The 20,229-nt window shown below is 36.4% G+C and overlaps 1 protein-coding gene across 1 annotated transcript; it reads right to left on the bottom strand.

The window, feature by feature from the left end:
• Positions 1–1,602: 1,602 nt before the first annotated feature.
• Positions 1,603–6,858, bottom strand: LOC145685133 (uncharacterized). Its single transcript, XM_081757482.1, has one exon. The coding sequence runs from the start codon at positions 6,856–6,858 to the stop codon at positions 1,603–1,605; it is 5,256 nt and encodes a 1,751-aa protein (XP_081613608.1).
• Between the last annotated feature and the right edge of the window lie 13,371 nt (positions 6,859–20,229).

Raw genomic sequence — 20,229 nt, 5'->3', positions numbered from 1 at the left:
AGTAGCTTAAGGCCCTATCAACTTAAATCCAGCTCTGGTAAAGGTAAGTAAAGCCACCCCCCTATTAGTCTGCGCTTCCAGTTACCCATACTCTTGTATGGTACCACTTAAACTGGAAATGTCTTACTCACTTTTCACAAGCAAGAGAGATGGAGTGGGTTCCTTATTCTTTATTTCAACTTTCCTCTAATTTGAGACAGGAAAGTTGAAATATGTCTCTAATTTGTTTCAAGTTTCCTCTAATTTGAAATATGTCTCGTTCTCAATGAGATCGTCCACTAAATTTCGCAATAATGCCTTAGTAGATGTCACTTCACTAACACACATACACACACGAATATCACACAGAACTGACAAAATACACTGTGTTACTACTTCAAGAAAACAAATAAAGACGAATTTAGGCCTATATTCAATTATAAATTCCCCAAATCATAACACAAACTAAACTACTTCACTCACAGCAACATGTATGAGCGTACTAATACAAAACAATAGTGCAGTATATGCTTTTACGGAAATATATATTTTAGATCGGAAGTATTAAGAAAATAAACTATACCACACCTGGGGCCTCACTCCGTATCCATTCTCTCCATATTTGCAGATAGCAACGCAATTGTTAAAATACAAGCAATTATAACTGTTGTGCCGATTATCACAAACTAAAATTCAAATTTTGCTTTGAGATAACGTAAACCAATACGGAATAAGGTCCCTGATGGATTAATACTACTCATGATAATATATTTTTATTCTTTCTTTTTTTCGTAACAAGTTCTTATTGAATGCTAGCTGCTAAATTTTTCATAGTCTTTCTGTTTTATATTTTCTTACAAGACTGCATTTGTCGCTTTTGTCTTCTTGAACACCCGAAAGACTAGCGTTAGTTAGCTTTGTCAGCATTTGTTCACTTTCGTTGCATCTTGTTGAATTTGTGTATTGTTTAAATAGTTTTCATCTGCTGAGAGCGATAGTTGAGTAATTGTCACCGTCCACCTCTACTGATTCCATGAGAAGAGCTGAAGGCTACGGAAAAATAGCCTCCAATATGATGTTTCAGGAGCACTACTTCAAAATCTATTATTACTCGCTTGATGTTTCAACACCACATTGTTAAAAAACAAAGTAACTATAAAAAAACATCATTTAAGACTGATGTATGAATATTTGTGTAGGCTTATCCTTATAGCCTTAATGGACCCTACATAACATGCAGAACAAGCTGCGGTCATGAAAACCCAATAATGAGTACATCTGCTTCCAGAAAGGCGTTCTGAAGTCACTACAATCTTCGGCGATAAGACCCCTGATTATCTTTTCATGTCATTAACTGTTCCAAACAGTAGTGTTAGAAATCAAAAGATCTACACTTTAGAGGAATGAAACCTTTTTATTTCCAGCTATTCACTTTTATTTTAACAAAAGAACGTAACACAAGAAAAAATAGCTTCTACAAGCACCATGCGGTCACAACTTTCTAGTCCTTCTTCTTCTTCTAGCAGCTGAACTGTAAACAAGGCACAAAGTTGCCAGCTCCTATTCCCAACATCCTCCCACCTTGAGTCACGTAAGGGAACTAGTGACTCAACCATCCCATCATTAAAACTGTGGATTACAATACATAAAAAGAGACAATCTTTTGGGAGGTTTCACAGCTCTTCCTGTTCTAGTAGTGATAATTTGAGATTCCTTTTCACCTTCACATTGATCAGTTTCACTTCTCGGTTCTCGTACCACCAGTCTTCTCTTAAGTACATTCTGTTCAACAGCTTCTTCTGACCTGATTTCCAAAGGGAAGATACGTTGAAGAGGTCTCACCATCATCCCCGCGCCGGTCTTTAGTCTCACCAGACGAACTTTTCCATCACGGCCAGGTATAAGTTCCACAACACGTGCTAGGGGCCATTCCAACCGCTTTAAGTTGTCGTTTCCCACTAGAACAACCTCTCCTACTTCTATCTTCTTACAATTTACTCTGGTTCTCCAATGTTGAACCAACTGTCCCAAATATTCCTTTCGAAACCTGCTGCGTAAAATCTTCCGTATATCCTGAATGTATTTCAGTCTTCTTCGTAGACTCCCCGCTTCTATGACATCAATGTCAGGTACTCCAATTTCAGCATTCTGTTGTAGGAACATTAGAGGAGTTAAAGGCACAAAATCAGAACTTTCTTCCGAAACGTATGTCAAAGGACGGGAATTTATAACTGCTTCACAGTCACAAAGAATTGTGTTAAATTCTTCATAAGTCAGGGAAGCTCTTCCAAGTACTCTTCTCAACAACTGTTTCATTAGTCTAATCAGACGTTCCCACCAGCCGCCCCACCAAGGTGATGTGGGAGGAATAAATTTCCATTTGATACGCTTCGTAGTGGTGTACGCTTCTATCTTCTCCCACTCGAGTTTGTCTAACAAGCTCTCTGCACCGACAAAATTGGTACCATTATCACAGTAGATTACTGATGGACGTCCTCTTCTAGCGACGAATCTCCGCAACGCTTGAAGGAAATCGGCCGTTGACAATCCAGATACTAATTCTAGATGTACCGCTCTATACACTGCACATGTGAAGATACAAATCCATGCTTTCTTGCCATCTCTTAGTATTACTGGACCCGCCATATCCAATCCTGTGACTTCAAAGATTGCTGATTCCTTAACTCTATCTTCTGGTAAGGCCACGGGACAGGTCTCCATCTTCTTGGCGTTGTATCTTCTACAGACGACACACCTTCTAACAACGGATCGAACGCCTTGCCTTCCTCTTATAATCCAGTACCTTTCTCTGAGAAGACTCATCAGACCCTGCACTCCAACGTGACAAGATTCTACATGTTTGTCATGAATCAACCGCTTGACCACAGGATGTGTATTTGGTAATACAACAGGATACCGAAACACTTCTGAATCTGAAAGCTCTACAATTTTCGTCTTCAGCCTAATGATCTGATCTTTGTCTTCAAATGGGCATAGTGACTTCAACTTTTGGTCTTCTACGCCGTCGAATGACTCTTTCTGAACGAGTTTAAGGACTGTTTTCTCAGCAGCTGTCACTTCTTCCACCGATAATTCTCCTTGTCTCCTCTTCTTTCCATTACGACAATTGAAGATGAATCTCTTGATCCAACCAACCATGCGGATTATCTGTTCATATTTTGAAAAACGGCGGTAGTACCAATCACGGTTTTCTTCTTTGGCATTAATCATTACAGATACAATGTTTTTTCTTCTTTCTTCTGAGATTATTTCTTCTTGATAAGTGTACTTCTGCTCCGGCCACTCTTCTATTGGTCGTCTTAACCAGTCTGGACCCTCCCACCATTTTGACGCAACTAACTGTTCAGGTGAACATCCTCGTGAGGGCAGATCAGCTGGATTCATGGTTCCTGGAACAAATCTCCAACACTCGTTGCCTGAATTGCTTAATCTTCTTATTTCTTGTATTCGATTCCACACAAAGGTATTCCATGGCATATCCCGCTTAATCCATGCTAAAACGGTGGTAGAATCTGTCCAGAAATAAATTGGTACATCTTCAACATCCAATGTTTCTCTCACTGTAGTAGCTAACCTTGCGCCAATTGTAGTTGCCAGTAATTCCAGTCGAGGAATGGTTAACTTCTTCATCGGAGCAACCCTGCATTTCGCCTGTATTAATTGCACCTTCACTTGTCCTTTTTCTTCAGTTGTGAGAAAGACAGCCGTAGCATACGATCTCTCACTAGCATCGCAGAATGCATGTAGGCTCCAATTCTTACAATCTCCAGCAGCCCATCTTGGAAAGACAAGTCTCTTTAAATGAGGCAACTCTTTGATCCATTGTAGGAATTTCTTCTCAACTTCCTTTGGTACCGCTTCGTCCCAATTTACCTTCGATGACCATACTTGTTGTAAAAGAATTTTCGGGCTTAGCGTTACTGGACACGTGACACCAATAGGATCAAATATTCTGTTAGCAAATGACAAAATTATTCTCTTCGTGACAACCGCAGGTTTTGTATCCTCAAAACATTCTGGTCGTAATTCCAACACATCTGAAACAGTTTCCCATTGTAGGCCAAGTACAGGAACTCTATTCTCTTCTAGTGTGTTTTCTAAAGAGGTATGCTCCCACCCTCGAAGTTCGAATTTTGCTTCCGCCATTAAGTTCGTGGCTTCTTCTCTAAACTGACGAAGCTCATCTTCATTTTTGACACTAGTGACACAATTATCTACATAAAAACTATTCAATAACTTCAAAATGACTTCCTTAGCATAACTACTCTGACCCTCATTACACTTTTGTAGTGCTCGCCTAAGATGATGCTCTATTACGGCTCCCAACAGGAAAGGACTGCAACTCACGCCAAACACTACTCTTTTGTGACGATATATTTTTATACCACCTTCTCCATTTATCCAAAGAAATCGTAAATAGTCTCGGTCTCTCTTACACAGGGAAATTTGTAGAAACGCCTTCTTAATGTCAGACACAACTCCCAACTTGTTCAATCTAAAACGTGTCAGAATCGCTGGAATAATTTCTATCAAATTGATTCCTTTCTCTAAACACTGATTTAAAGATGGATGATTTTTCTCTCTCGCTGAGACATCAAATACTGGACGGATCTTCGTCGTACTACTAGTCATCTTAACAACATGACGATGAGGTAAGTAGTAGCCTTTCTTCTCTATCTCTTCCGCAGGAACTTCCTCTACGATGTCTTCATCTTCCCACTCTTTCAGAACCTTCTCGTACATTTCGTAGTAGTTTTCAGCCTTCAATCTAACAACTACATTCTTCAGTCTTCTTTTACAGGTATCTATGTTGTTGGGGAGAGGTGGATGTTCCATTAGCCAAGGCATTTTTACTTCATACCTCCCGTCAGCGTTAATGGTCGTTGTCTGGTTAAAATATTCCATTACTTCCTGTTGCGCCTCCATTTTCGTTTTCTTTTCCGCTGGATCGGTTATGCCTAAAACATCCAATTTCCACAAGTCTGAAACAGGTGTTGATTTGCAAAACATCGTTGTGACTTGCATTGTAGAAAACCTAACAGAATCCTTCCTGTTTATTTTTCCCATTAAAATCCAGCCGAGCAATGTCTCCATAGCAATCAGGCCAACTTTCAAAGCAATTCTCTTACCTGTGAAAAGTTTACCGGCAATGTCCGCTCCTATTAAAATTGCGATTGGGCCAGGTTGATTATCGGATATTTCTATACCCATTTCTCGTAACTCTGATAACCAAGGACCATCTATGATTGATGTAACACTATTACAAATAACATCCTGATTCAGTGCTTCAAAATTACATGCATAATCACCATTGAGGTTGGTTAGCCTAACTCGAAAACAGTCATGTTCACATGGTTCTGAAAATACACCTCCAAAAAGAGCGTGCGCTACAGTTTCTTTTCGTAATACTTCATAGTTCATTTCCCGCGCTAAGCTAGTACAGATATAAGATCGCTGTGAACCAGTGTCTATAATCGCCCTGACGTTCTTTTCTGAATTCCGCCCTCTCACTTTTACTACCAATGCTTGTAAAAATGTTTCGGAATGTTCATTGTTTGTCAGTGTGTTTTCGATAACATGCTTCACATGAGTCTGTTTATCACCGTTACTTGACGCATTCTTAGATTTATTTCTGCCACTACACATAACACTAACGTGACGCCCCTTGCATGCACTACAAGTCAACTTAGCATAACATTTTGAACTCTTGTGCGAATTCTTAAGGCACCGAAAACAGCATCCCTTTCCCTTCAAAATGTTTATTTTTTCTTCGTATGTCCAATTACAGGCTTTTACACAGTTTTCACTTGCGTGCGATTGATCACAAAAAATGCACTTTGCACTATTTTTACAATTAACTAATTCAGCGGCAGTTGGTACAAAATCGGAACGATTACTGCGTTCTTTCTTTTTCTTTCCCACATTACTGGTGTCTTGTATATCAAACCCGGACACAGCAAGAGCTATTCTTTCTTCATTTTCTACTTCTTTCCGCAAAAATGGCATAAAGTCTTCCAAACGTTTTTCTAAAGTTGCGTCTGCACTGTTTGTACTGTCCCTCTGCCACGTACGCAATAGTTCAGCAGGTAAGCATGACTCCACAAGAGGATACAGCATGGCAGCACATTTATCTGTTGTGACACCTAAAGTACTTAAAGCGCGAAGTTGAGATTCCAACTTGTCATACAGGTCTATCAATTCTAGATTACCATTGTTACTTAGATTATGAAACACTAGCTTTAAAAGTTCACGAACATATACCTCTACTAACATATCGTCACGTCCAAAACGCGCTTTCAAACCCTGAATAACCTTCGGGTAGTTATCTTCACACAGGGGAAAACTTTCTACGAACTGACGTGCACGTGTGTTCGGTACAATAGCTTGAATGAGATATTGGAATTTGTCTACATTAGGAATCCGTTTATCTTCGTCTATGCGCACAAACTGTGACCAAAACGGAAGCCAGTTTTTCAAATTACCATCAAATTTCTTAATTTCCACTTCTGGGAGTTTAAAGTTTCTTTCACTACTCGTGCTACCACTACTCTCGTTCGTTTTACACGCATGCAACGCAGCCTCAACCTTGTTTTTAATTTGGTAGAATTTTAAAGAATACTTATCTGCTTGCTCCGTTTCTTCTAGTAGTTCTTTCTCGCTCCAATTATCTTCTATTGCTGATGTCATTATCTTCTCATCTATCTCCTTCATTTTCATGTATTTCTCTTCTAACACTTGAAATGTACCACTAATATCACTTTCGTTTTTAAGTTCTGCGCTACACAGTTCCGAACAGTTCGTATGCAACCTAGTGAATGCTGCTCTCAAGATTTTACGCTGTTTTTTCATTTCCTCCATGGTCTATTGTGTCCTGTTACAGTCGCCAGATGTTAGAAATCAAAAGATCTACACTTTAGAGGAATGAAACCTTTTTATTTCCACAAAAGAACGTAACACAAGAAAAAATAGCTTCTACAAGCACCATGCGGTCACAACTTTCTAGTCCTTCTTCTTCTTCTAGCAGCTGAACTGTAAACAAGGCACAAAGTTGCCAGCTCCTATTCCCAACAAGTAGTTAGTTCGTACTTTGAAATTGAAGCAAACTAATCAGGGCCGTAACTAGTGGGGAGGCAGGGAGGGCAACTGCACTCCTAGGTACGCTTTCCACCGTTCGAGGGGGGCCCAATTCAAGACAAAATTTTCTTATTTTTTATATGATACAAACATGAAATTATAAATGAAGCATCAAACATACAACAAAATACTTTGGCTTGTGTAATATTTACCTGTACCTTGGGCAGAAAGTACTCATACATATGCACTATACTTAGTAGAACGTTAATTTCATATTAACGTAAGAAGAATGTTTTTAATATATATGAGATTATTATGGGATAGTTGTTGATATGGACATGTTTTATGGTTACCTAGTCAGTGAATTTGTGTACTTAACAGTTTTAAGAAAAGGATATTATAAGTTATATCAAATAATAAACCAGTTTAACATCGGTTATAGACGTGGTCAGTTTTATTAAAAAGGTGAGATTAATGGTATTTAAATATCGAAGCTAATATTTTTAATGTCAAAGAAATACTACCACTTCGAATTTTTTACCTCAGCAAACGAACCAGGTTTACGACTATCTTATTGATAAGTCGTTGTAAAAATTTGGTTTACCTCACCCGGGACTTTGTAAATTCAATTCCCGAAGAAGAGTAAGGTGGAATTTACTTTTATACTACAGTTAATGAATACGAACTTAACCGTATTGCGAAGTGGTAAAGTAATCATAAGAAAAATGGACAACGAAACAATGCAGCAGGAATCAAATACTAGTGACAACGATGAGACTAGTGTAACACCAGGATTGACATCGGAAGATATCTTGTTAGCTTTACAGCGACAATTAATGCAGATGTCTACCGAGATAAAGAAGCAAAATGAAGAATTAAAGCAGACCATGGAGCAAAAGTCTGACGAAGCTAACAAGCAAAATGAGGAATTAAAGCAGACCATGGAACAGAAGTTCAACGAAGCTAACAAACAAAATGAAGAATTAAAGCAGACCATGGAACAGAAATTCAACGAATCTAACAAGACCATGGAACAGAAGATAGAACTGAAGTTTGACGAAGCTAACAAGCAATATGAAGAGTTAAGTAGACGGATAGAACGGATAGAACAGAAATCAGATGAAACGAAACAAACAATTGTCCAGGTGGTGAACGACATATCCTCACAGTTTGAGGAAAAGTTAAAAAGGATATCCGATGATTGTCAAGAAAAGCACAATCACCAAACCCAAGAAATTGGTGTTTTAAAAAAGGATTTAGAAGTAATAGAATCTTCCATTAAACAGCAAAAGATCCAGGTCAGCAACAACTCTAATAACATACGTGTAAATACACAGTTGTTAGCTACTATTCAGGAAGAGATTAGAATGTTACAGGCCAAAGACAACATTTACCGTAATAACTTGGGTAGTGATCGCTTTGAGTTGTCCCACTCACCAGAGATGAACTCGCCTTCGCCGGGGTCTGATGAAGATATACTAGAAGAAAGTTGTCCGAAGAGTACTGATGAGCGAAACATAGATGGTGTCACGACACAGCATGTCACGGATAGGAACTATCACTCAACAAGAACAAGGAATGAGAAAAGGAAGGTAAAATTAAGTGTTAAAATGAGTGAAATCCGAGCGATGAGCAAATTCAGTGGTAAGTGTAATGAGAATGCTACTTCTTTCTTAGAGAAATTCCAAGACGAATGCAATATAATGTCTATCGATCGATCACAATATATGAAGTTAATACCCCATGTATTACTTCCACCTTGTTCCTTATGGTTTAAGGCAATACGTGATCACATTAGTACATATGAGGAATTCAAAGCGGCATTGATCGCTAATTATGAAAATGACTTTTTGCTGGCAAATAGAGATGCCACCCTTAGAAATCAACACTTCAATCCTCGATTGCACAAATCTGTTGTAGAATTTGTTGTAAATGTCTACAACGAATTAAAGGTCGTTAATCCTTTGCAATCGGAATCGAGAATAATAGCATCGATTCGAAATTTGCTTCCATTTAAATTGCAACAGATCTTATTTTCCACACAGTGTATGAGTTTCAACCATTTATTGATGCTTGTCCAATGCTACGAAACTCAATACCATGCCATGAATCCACAATCAGGAATAGGTAAAAATAAGAATAATTCAGATCATTTGGTGCCTGTTCGGAATTTAAATATTCGGAGTGTGAATAATACAGAACCTAACCTAAGCCGAGTATACTCTAGCAATCAAAATGCGCAAAATAGACAAGGTTATGTAGAGAATCCGCCTAACCTAACTAATCATGGTAATTATGATGTCAGATCACCCAACAGCAGTAGATATAAAAATAGTCGAAGTACTGAGCGAAATTCCAGAAACACAGCAAACTACGTGAATAGACTTAATTGGAAATCAAGAGATGGGACTTCATACCAAAATCAAAATCACTATGAAAGACGTGTACGACATGATGTAGAACCTAATCATGATAGCGCAGTACAGTGTACGTTATTAGAACCGTATGCAAGTTCGAATGTAACCTGATTACCGTTACTGAAATTAGGTTAAATTCATGTTAGTTATAGATTCTTGTAAATTTCATTTTAAAGTTTATGTGTTAATATCAATAATGAAAACGATTCTTAAAAATACTTGAAATGCTTAAATAGAGTTTTAAGTAGACTGGACAATTGATTTTCAAATGATTTTTATTCTTTCTTGTTAATATGAGGAATTATAATTCGATTTATAATTAATTAAAAGCAAAGATTATTTATATTAGATTAATTTGTGTTAAAACTTTATTGTTAAAAATAGGTATTGATGAAGTGTAAGATTTGTTTAATGCATATGTGAAATGTAATGAATAGATATACAAGGTGCGATCAAAATATGATGGACATATTCAATGTAAAAACACTAATGTAAACGGACCAGTGGTTCTTGAAGATAAAAGCCAAGCCTACTCATGACTTTTATATTCAGTCCCTTTGTCGAGCGACATTTTATACAACAAAATACTTTGGCTTGTGTAATATTTACCTGTACCTTGGGCAGAAAGTACTCATACATATGCACTATACTTAGTAGAACGTTAATTTCATATTAACGTAAGAAGAATGTTTTTAATATATATGAGATTATTATGGGATAGTTGTTGATATGGACATGTTTTATGGTTACCTAGTCAGTGAATTTGTGTACTTAACAGTTTTAAGAAAAGGATATTATAAGTTATATCAAATAATAAACCAGTTTAACATCGGTTATAGACGTTGTCAGTTTTATTAAAAAGGTGAGATTAATGGTATTTAAATATCGAAGCTAATATTTTTAATGTCAAAGAAATACTACCACTTCGAATTTTTTACCTCAGCAAACGAACCAGGTTTACGACTATCTTATTGATAAGTCGTTGTAAACAGGTTCACTACATTACATAAACATAACAGCACATAAAAGGCCAATAAAACAAAAATGAGTCTTGGGCCCATTTCAGTAAAAATATGTCTACTACTAGCGGCCCTAGAAATAATATTTATTCGTGTCTTTGAGATTTGTCAATATTATCCCCTTCATTAATTTGTCATATATGGAACGGGACAAGGGGCGCAAATAACGGCCCCACAGACCTTGCCGTGCGGGAAGGCCCACAGGCTCCGGAGGGCACATAAAGAGTAACAGAAAGATGAAAAAAGCGGGGCCAAGAATTAGAAAAACAACTTTTGTAGGGGGCTCAAATACGCGTATTAATGCTTGTCAACCACCCAGAAGAAAATGTAAGTTACGACGCGGAAACTAATAGTGAAACAGTCGGATTATGACACAACCACTAAAATACAAGTCAATAAACTTAATTACATTCAACAGATTTTTATGAAGTTAGGATTCATGTATTTATATTATTTCATTTTGGAGCTTCGCTTTCCATATTAAAATCATTATTATTCTAGACAAAAACAGTTTTACTGGATATTTAATATGTCAGAAAATGTTAAATTGTTCAAGAAACCGAACTTACTTCATTATTGGCATTATTCAACTTATGAAAACAAATAGTATGATTCGTTTGAAAGTCTTCCGTGTTGGTGTAGTAGATGGAACTCATAGCTGAGCGGCTTATGATAGCTGCAGGTACGAGGCGCAGCCTAACCTAGGTTCAAGGCTTACTGAAAAGCATGGGAAACTTTTATTTGCCCTATTATTTTGAAAACTAAGAATAAAGCAGAATAAAGAAAGTGTTTTAAGAAATTAGGTATATGAGAAAAATTAGCTTCAAAATAAAGAGAGAAATAAACTAGCAAACATGGGTAAATTTGGTACGTCAGCTATTTCAAAGAATAAAAGGTAAAGAAAATGAATAACGTGTATGGCGTCGGTGAACGAGGTCCCGACTTCGATTCCCAGTGGGAGATAATTAAACACAGAACAGTAATTAAGATCCCATTTTAAACCGTGGATCTCGTCCTATATAGCCTGAAACGATCCTCTCATTTCAGCCAATTGTATTTCATTGCAAATTTATAACATCAATTAATATTTTTTAGTCATATTGAAAGTAAATTCATAATTTACAACATTTATTTTGTCTTGTTTCGGTTATTTTCTACTAATCCTATTTTATAAAATACTTTTCAGATATAATGCCGCCTCGTAATTTCTACTTTTCTTTCCAACTCAATGGCTACTCATCTAGTAAGATCATTCCCTTTCTCATTGTTATTTTGGTAGAATTTGAAATCTTTCTTCGACCCTTCTCTTCAATATTATTTTAGAAAACATTGAAATCTGAACTTCTAATATTTTCCTTTCCTGATATTTTAATCGTGCTAAGACCTGCTGAACAGGAAACTGAACAATGGATAAACGGAAAATATCTGAACATTAGAGAAAAGTGAAAACATATCCGTTGGCAATCTAAAAGAAAATTAAATAGATAAAGTTTAATTCTGAACGTCAGAGAAAATTTAAATTATACGTGGATTGTTAGCTATAAATTCATATTTTTGGTTTCCGTCTGATCTTGATGTATTTTGCGATAGTATTTGTTATTAGTATAAAATAGGTCTACCGTATTTGAAGCAACAAACAGTATCACAAATTTGTCGTGAGGATTACAGAGGTGAGGGATATTCCTACAGATAACAATATTTTCAGTATCTTAGTAAGACAACACAAATTTGATCTTAAATATTTTCAGATGGAAATGCAATTTTTCACTCGAAAGAAATCAACTTTATCTTTGTAGAACCAGGAGTAAAAGTTTTCCAAAGTTGGTCTGAATATTTTCTACGAGCCTTTCACCACAGACCCTACGTCTTTTCTCTCTAAAGACAATGCATCAAGAGGGTTGAAATGAAAAGAATACCCTCAGGGTTATAGAGAAGCAGGGAGGACGAGAGAAAGAGAGAGTTCTTTTTTTAATCTTCTTGTTGCTGACACAGCAGAATTCCACTGGTAAAAAATTTTAGATCATGACTTCCACTAATTCAATGTGTCTCAATCGCACCGACTTTTAGGAAAGAGATAGAAGAGGGAGGACGGGTGGGGAAGAATCCTTTATTAGTTGATGGTATGCAGACGAGCATAAATGCAGATTGAAAGAGTCAGCATATAATCGTTGACGCTTCAAGGGATTCTTAATCTAGCGTGGCTTGCTATGAATTACTAACATAAAGACACGAATTCTATTAAAACAGTACAAAATTTATGACTCTTAAAAATAGAGAATGCTACGTAACAAAATATTTTAGTTAACACAATTTATTTCAGGTGGCGATATATTTGTGTACTGTATATACCACGAGTTCTGCAACCTTTTCTTTGTCAAGGTGTCCATGCACAACTATGTTCACATTTGATTACGCATATGGTTACGCATAAAAGGTGATGTGTTAATGTTGTATTTATACTTCACAATAACATGAATACACATTCAGATTTACTGCAAATGACCTGTAGATACTTCTAAATTCCATAAGATTGTTTCTAACCGGCATATCATACAGGAACAAGAAATAACAAAACTAACGAACGTTCTCGACCCATTCTATTTCAAGTGTACCCTCGAAAAATATGTGAAACATACTTGGGCTCAACGCCGCTGCCCTCTTGCGGAGGAAGCCTTGAATGACCTCGGCTGTGTTGCCAATTTGTCATTCAGTCGTTTGTTTTTGGCGAGTTAAGATTGTAGGCTACTTAGAATAGCCAACAAGACGGTACACAAGACACGGATTCGGTTCCCGTCCGGAGCTCATGTGGTTCGGATTCTACGTTAATCAGTGGGTCCCGTCTCATATAGCCTCGCTGCTGAAAGGGACGTTAAACTCAAAATCAATTCAACTCAAAACAGTACACACAAAAGCTCGTGAAATAATCCAATGTGACAACACTGTCTGCATCCAATTATAGAAGGATCTCCGCCACAGCACACTTATCCCTCCTCTTTCGAGGGAGGAACGGGAAAACACACATTAACAATAGCGCCGGTATGGTTACACTTGTAATACGAAAGCTCTAGTTAAGTCACTTAAAGTTTGAATTCATGAACTGTTATTCAATAGTCCATGAATTCAATATGATATGTTCGACATACTTGTCAAATAACATACACGTGTATGTATGTTAATGCAAGTCTTGTATGCCAGTACAATCTGAAATTGTTTTGCTGGCGTAAAGGTTGTACTTATCAGAATATTTTGCATGCTGTACACCTTTACACGACTTCCGTCCCCATGCACACAGACACTGAGTAGCCAGATCAACCACTGTAGCCAGTCAATATACAAATACAATAAAAAAATCACTAAAAATATTACTAACAACAAACAAGAAATAAAGCTAACATGAATAAAAAAAGATATACTTATGAGCTTACTCAGCATCCCTGTCCATTATCCGTGAGCAACGATTCTACTGTACAATGTTATTGGTGTATAACGCAGTCATTCCGAACTCGTCAGTATATCATACGACGTGGAGTAGGCTTTTACAATCAGAGTCCGGAGAAAGAGAACAGGTTGAACAAGAAAAGGGAAAGAAATGAAGTAGATGAAATGGAAGAAAACAAAGTTGGCACTATTCAATTAGCCATATATCAACGAGTGGTGTATCTACAAACTCATCGACTATGCCTTGTTTGCCTGTCACCAGCGTCTTTCATCAACACTATGTTTGCTGTAGGGCTGGCCAAAATTTTCCGGATTCCGGAATATGGAATTTCACTTTCCGCATTTCGAAAAAATTCGGAATTCGTAAAAATATTCGACAATTTTCCGAAATCCGGAATTTTCTGAACTTTAGAATTTTCTAAATTCCGGATTTTCCCGAAATTCAGAGTATTTCTGAATTCCGAAATTTATCTAAAATCCGGAATTTTCCAAATTCTGGAATTTTTCTGAATTCTGGAATTTTTCAGATTTTACTTTCCGGACTCCGGAAAGTAAAATTTCCGGAACTGGGCATCCGTAGTTTGCTGCCTTCCCCTTGTTCTGTGTGAAGGGTTTACTGAAAACCCGAGCAAGAAACTGTGGCGTCATAGATCATCCAGTTGGAAATGAATGGTGTAAAGGGAAGATGAGACTTCATATATATATATATATATATATATATATATATATATATATATATATATATATATATATATATATATGTGTGTGTGTGTGTGTGTAAATTCTCATCGAAATATAAATTCTCATCGATGAAAATACTAATTTTATTGTAAACCTAAGAATTCATGCTGTACGATAAATATGTCACCTATTAAGGTGAACCTCCAACAAGCTTTTCCTTAAGATACTAGCAATACGACTATATACAGGGTGGCTCAAAAGTAGGTATTGATTTGTTTGCTTCTGCTGTTCCAAGCTTAAGGTATAAATAAAAAGACATTAAGAACAAACAATAAAGAAACTGGGTATACCTCTTTGATAACAATAAGAAATTATATGAAATACAGTAAGCTGATCAGTGCAGGACTGTATACCTACTTGTGAATCACTCTGTATAACTTACTTAATGAGAAGTATAACTGAAAATTATGAAATGAAAATCAAATTAAATCTTTCAGTTTAACATCCCACAATTATACCCTTTAGGCTAAGGGAGACTGGTGATTAAGGGAAGTGAATAATGATGGAAGAATTTATGCAACGAGAAATTAGGAGGAAACGGGAGTACCTCGAGAAAACCCACTAACATGATATTGTTCACTACAAACTTATTGCACGGGGATCGAACTAGAGACCTCGAGCATCAGAGATAGGCGCACTACTACTGAGCCACCGTGATCTCCACTCAAAATTATGATTAATTCTTAAGCTTAAATTATTAGCTGTCTATAATTAGGAGGCGGGAGTTCATGACCTACAGCATACAGATATATGATCAGCAAAATGTCCTAAAAGCATGAAAAAAATACTTAAAATTTGTGAAAAATAACGATTAGATCTGTAACTGTAAACGAATGCAACAAACTACCAAACGATTAGCATCGTGTTCGCGATACTACAGAAAATATTGCTTGGCTTCTCCAGTTCAAATATGTAAGTTCAAGTTGGACATGAAATTAAAGTAATTAAATAAAATAAATATTGAAAAAAATATAGATGGGATAAATACATCAAATTATTCAGAATAAAATGCAGTACTGCATGTCAGCATATAGTGTGATGTATATATATATTTGCTCTTCAGAGGGATTCGAATTCCCAATGGGTTTGACCTCTCAATCGTCAGTAATCCGCCACAAATTCCTCATAAAAGATAAGAAAATAAACTAATAGTTACGGAAGATACAAATAGAACTTTCTATTCCTACACTTGTTGATACAATTCCAAGAATGTGAAAATAATGTCTCCCATCTTTTCTTCTTTGGGAATTAGAAGTTAAGGTGACGAAGAATAATAATGTAAATCCTGACCATCTTTAAAAACGATGAGATAGCCTCAACTTATAGAACGTTTTGTGTCATTTTCCTCATTGACGAGTCTATATAACTTATTCTTGAGTTACAGAAGGAAATCTCGAGTGAGCCATTGTGACACTCACATAATAACGTCTCCTTATACGAGCAGTAGTATCTTGTGTATAGTCTTACATGCAACGATTTTAACTAGCTAATAGTTTGAATGGAAGTTGCAGTGATGTGGTAGGTAAGTGGTTAGCGCATTGAACTTCTATTCGGCTGACCAGTGTTCAAATCCCGGTTAGATTCAAACATTCTCAAATGTTTCAATTTCAATGCATACTCAGCGTGATAAGCAAGATCTCTCCAGAAAGGAAAGAATGTTGGAATAAGAAAAATTGGAGAAGTTATTTCTGTCAGTGGAGGCAATGATTTACAAACTTATTTCGATCAGTTGTCCTAGATTTGATATTTTCATCTACTTCCAAGTATTTTCAAATTCATGCCTGATCAGTTTTTTATTTCGCTAAACATACAATATATAAAGAGATAATACATTACATACATAACAATATTGAGAATAATATATGGTGTTCATCGGACCATAGAGATTCATCTTAGAGTGGAGAACTGTTTCTCTAGTCACCTACTTTACAATTTTATCTGCATAAATATCTGGATGATGTCTACCAACTGCTGACAGTGCCGAGAAAAGTTTCGTGTTAGTTGGGTTGCATCTGTCGAGGCGTTCACACAACTGCAAATAACCTGGACCCCAAGTAATTTAATTATAAAACTTAGAGAGGAGATACTTTTGCTGGTGGCTGTTCCATGGTATGTTTCTGTGACTTCGTGTCATTCTAAAGATAAAGAAATAAGGTATTCACGTAAATCTTATAGCTACTCTTTAAAATTAAACAATTTGTATATTAAAATTTGGAAACTCAAAATCAGGGATACATTCGGATGAGGACATCGAGTCGACTATATAGAAACCAAAACTAATCTATTATCTGTAATTCAGATTTACTTTCTTTTGCTAGTAAATTGTCATTCTGTGAGAAAATGTGTTTTATCTCGGTGCAAAAGCGTTGAGATGTATTATTATACTTAAAATAATTAAGAAAAATAATGAATAAGTACCGAAGTTTACGAAAAATGTCGAAAATTCACCGAAACTTAAGAAAAATGCCCAGGTTTGATTTCTGGTAAATATATTTGTCGTGGTACAGCCACACCTAGTTTTATAGTTCGTATCCTCCTCCCCCTTTTATCATTGGTGAAGAAAACCCTAAATAACAGGTTGACCATAGAAAAAACCTGGAGAACCTGAAAAAAACAAGATCATGATTCTACCATGAGCAGCAGGTTTCAAGAATTGACATGTACTTGTCAAGAATCAACATTAATATTCATTCACTACTGGTAAATGTTACGGGGGAAATACTGATCTCTTCTTGTTATAGGTAAAAGAAAGTACAGGTTGTTTTTAAATGATTTTCAGGGTCTTAATCAAGTATATCTCCTCTTATATATCAACACAAAATATAAAACATACGGAAGAGAAATTCAAACAGTTTTTTCTACTTTTGGAGGTGATGTCCGTAACTCCATCGTAGAACGGCGCTAGTTCTAAACATGGCGACAACTACTCCTGAGCATAAGCCTTCTTGTATTGGAATTCGCAGGGTATAACTTAGCATCGGAGTAAAATGTGCTTTTCGGCGGCAATATAGATGTGATCCCCCGTTACATAACAAATGGTACGAAGGTGGTATAAACAATTTAAGAATACGGGATGCCTATGAAAAGGGAAGTGCTCCTAAAGACCGTGGGCTTCATTTCTATTACGTTTTGCAAAATATGTAGTTGGCGACTCAACGCAAAATATGCACAAAGCAATCGTGATTGCTATATCGATTATCGCAAACTGAAATACAAATTCTGGGATGCATTTTCGCAAGCCGTAACAGAATGAGTCGGACTCAGTCCTTTGAGATGGCGAGACAATTGAAAATGCCACTGACCACGCATATATATCCACTACCCTTTAAAGTTAAGCGATTTAAGCCATTACTTTAAGCTTCCTAATTAGCTTTCATTTTTAAAATTAAATCCTGTTATGATGTAGTTGACATTTAATTATTTATTTATGATATCAACAAAATCGCCCAAGTAGTTTTTGAGAACAATGTTCTCACAAACTTTCCTTCAAGAGAAAAGACTGCTTTTGGACATTTTCTTTCAGAAAAATTACTCATACCTTATTTCAGGGTTGTAAAGGAATTATTGACTTTGAAAATTTGAATGAAATCGTTAGAGTTGTTTTAGAGAAATTCCTAACTTTCGTTTTGCACTCTTCAGTAAACTATCATTAGTTTTAGACGTAGGAAGAGAATTAAAAGAAAAACGCTGGACAATCTTATAAAAACCTTAAGTTTACAATTAGGTTTCGGTGGTATGTTGAATAGCATGGTCTCAAGGTGAAAGTATCGGCATGGATGAACAAACGATAGACATCCGAAAAGAACTTGTTCCCAATAGTTTTACATTGAGTCGGACGAAGAGACAGACAGACATTCAAAAAGAACTCGTTGGCAAGGTCTCTAGGCGAAAGTACATACATCGGGACGGATGAACAGACAGATAGATATTGAAAAAGAATTTGTTCGACATGATCTCTAGGCGAAAGTACATACATCGGGACGGATGAACAGACACACAGATATTCAAAAAGAATTTGCTCGACATGATCTCTAGGCGAAAGCGCATACATCGGGGTGGATGAACAGACAGACAGATATTCAAAAAGAATTTGTTTGACATGATCTCTAGGTGAAAGTATACATCGGGGCGGATAAACAGACAGACAGATATTCAAAAAGAATTTGTTCGACATGATCTCTAGGTGAAAGTACATACATCGGGGCGGATGAACAGACACACAGATATATGATCTCTAGGCGAAAGTACATACATCAGAACGGACGAACAGGTAAATATTAAAAAAGAACGAGTTCAGCATGGTCTCTAGGCAAAAGTACATACATCTGGACAGACGAATAGGCAGAAAGACATTCAAAATAAACTTCTTCTTTATGTAGGGGCTATAAAATATAAATCCATTGAAATCTCTAATTCTACGTTTTTCACTATTAGGTATCCTATATTTCTTTTATCAACGAGACGCTCGAAAGTAAAAAGCCTAGAAGGATTGTAGCAAGCAAAGCGAAAACTTCATTGTCAGCGTATTAGAAGGAGCGAAGGATGCATATTACCTGAGAGTTTATATTACCAAGAGAAAATAAAAATGAAAAAGGGTAGCGCAATATGAATGAAAACTGAAGGTTTTGCAATATTGCAGTCTTTGCTTACATAATTAGGATGTTGGAGGGGAAGCAAATATCCCTATCCTGTGAATTCGCTTCTGGAAATGAGTGATACAAAGTTGGAAGTTGAAAGAAACAAAAAAATCTAGGAAAACTTAGTTATAACGAAGTTCAATATTTTCCTCCTTTTTTTTAGTGGTGATGTAGGGGTAGAGGAGGAAGAGACCGTAATGAAATTCTTCGCGTTATTATATCCCCTTGTAATTTTGCTTTTAAGGCTTCATAAGTGTCAAAAAATTCTGGGAACCAGGTGTAGACAGAGCATTTGAACGAGATATTGGAAACATTAGCTAGATCAGCAGGATTATTTTGAGATTAGTGTCTATATTTTGAAGGTGATTCCTGTGTTGTTTTAAGCTCAGCAATCATAAACGTTAAACATATTATTAGAGATTATTAGACTAACTACTACGCACTAATGGGATTAGATTTTCTCTGCTTTTGAAATTATTTTTTAAAAAAAGATGGGAATGGTTTGGGAAACAGATGTCTGCTAGATTTTCTGCATTGATTCTTTTCAACGTTTCAGGTACAGTATTTTTGTAATAATAGTCTAAAAGAATTTGCGTTATTCAGCTTTCTATCTGCTACAATTACTATTATTTTTGAAAGAACTTTTAAGTAATATCCACTGTTTAAAATGTTGTACAAGATATCCACATGCATTACTAAAAGTACCATCTTTAATTTTTGAATCGTTGAGTTCGAAAACCAGTCATCTCCATCGAAGCTAATTTGAGAGGAGTAGCAAACATAACTAAATAATTCAATATGTATCTGACGTATAGGGTTATTTTCATTTTTGGAAGGTGGGGGCCACGGTGGGTCAATGGTAGAGCGTTCACCTCTGGTGCTTGGGATCCCGGGTTTAAACCT

This window comes from Thermobia domestica, chromosome 5 (assembly GCF_964235325.1).
Source record: "Thermobia domestica chromosome 5, izTheDome1.hap1.1, whole genome shotgun sequence".
Taxonomy (NCBI): domain Eukaryota; kingdom Metazoa; phylum Arthropoda; class Insecta; order Zygentoma; family Lepismatidae; genus Thermobia; species Thermobia domestica.
Note: the sequence above shows the minus strand (reverse complement) of the source record. Positions and strands in the feature narration are given on the sequence as shown.

What these genes read in the sequence shown, in the direction of transcription:
- LOC145685133 (XM_081757482.1), bottom strand. Translation starts at nt 6,858, where the DNA reads ATGGAGGAAATGAAAAAACAGCGTAAAATCTTGAGAGCAGCATTCACT.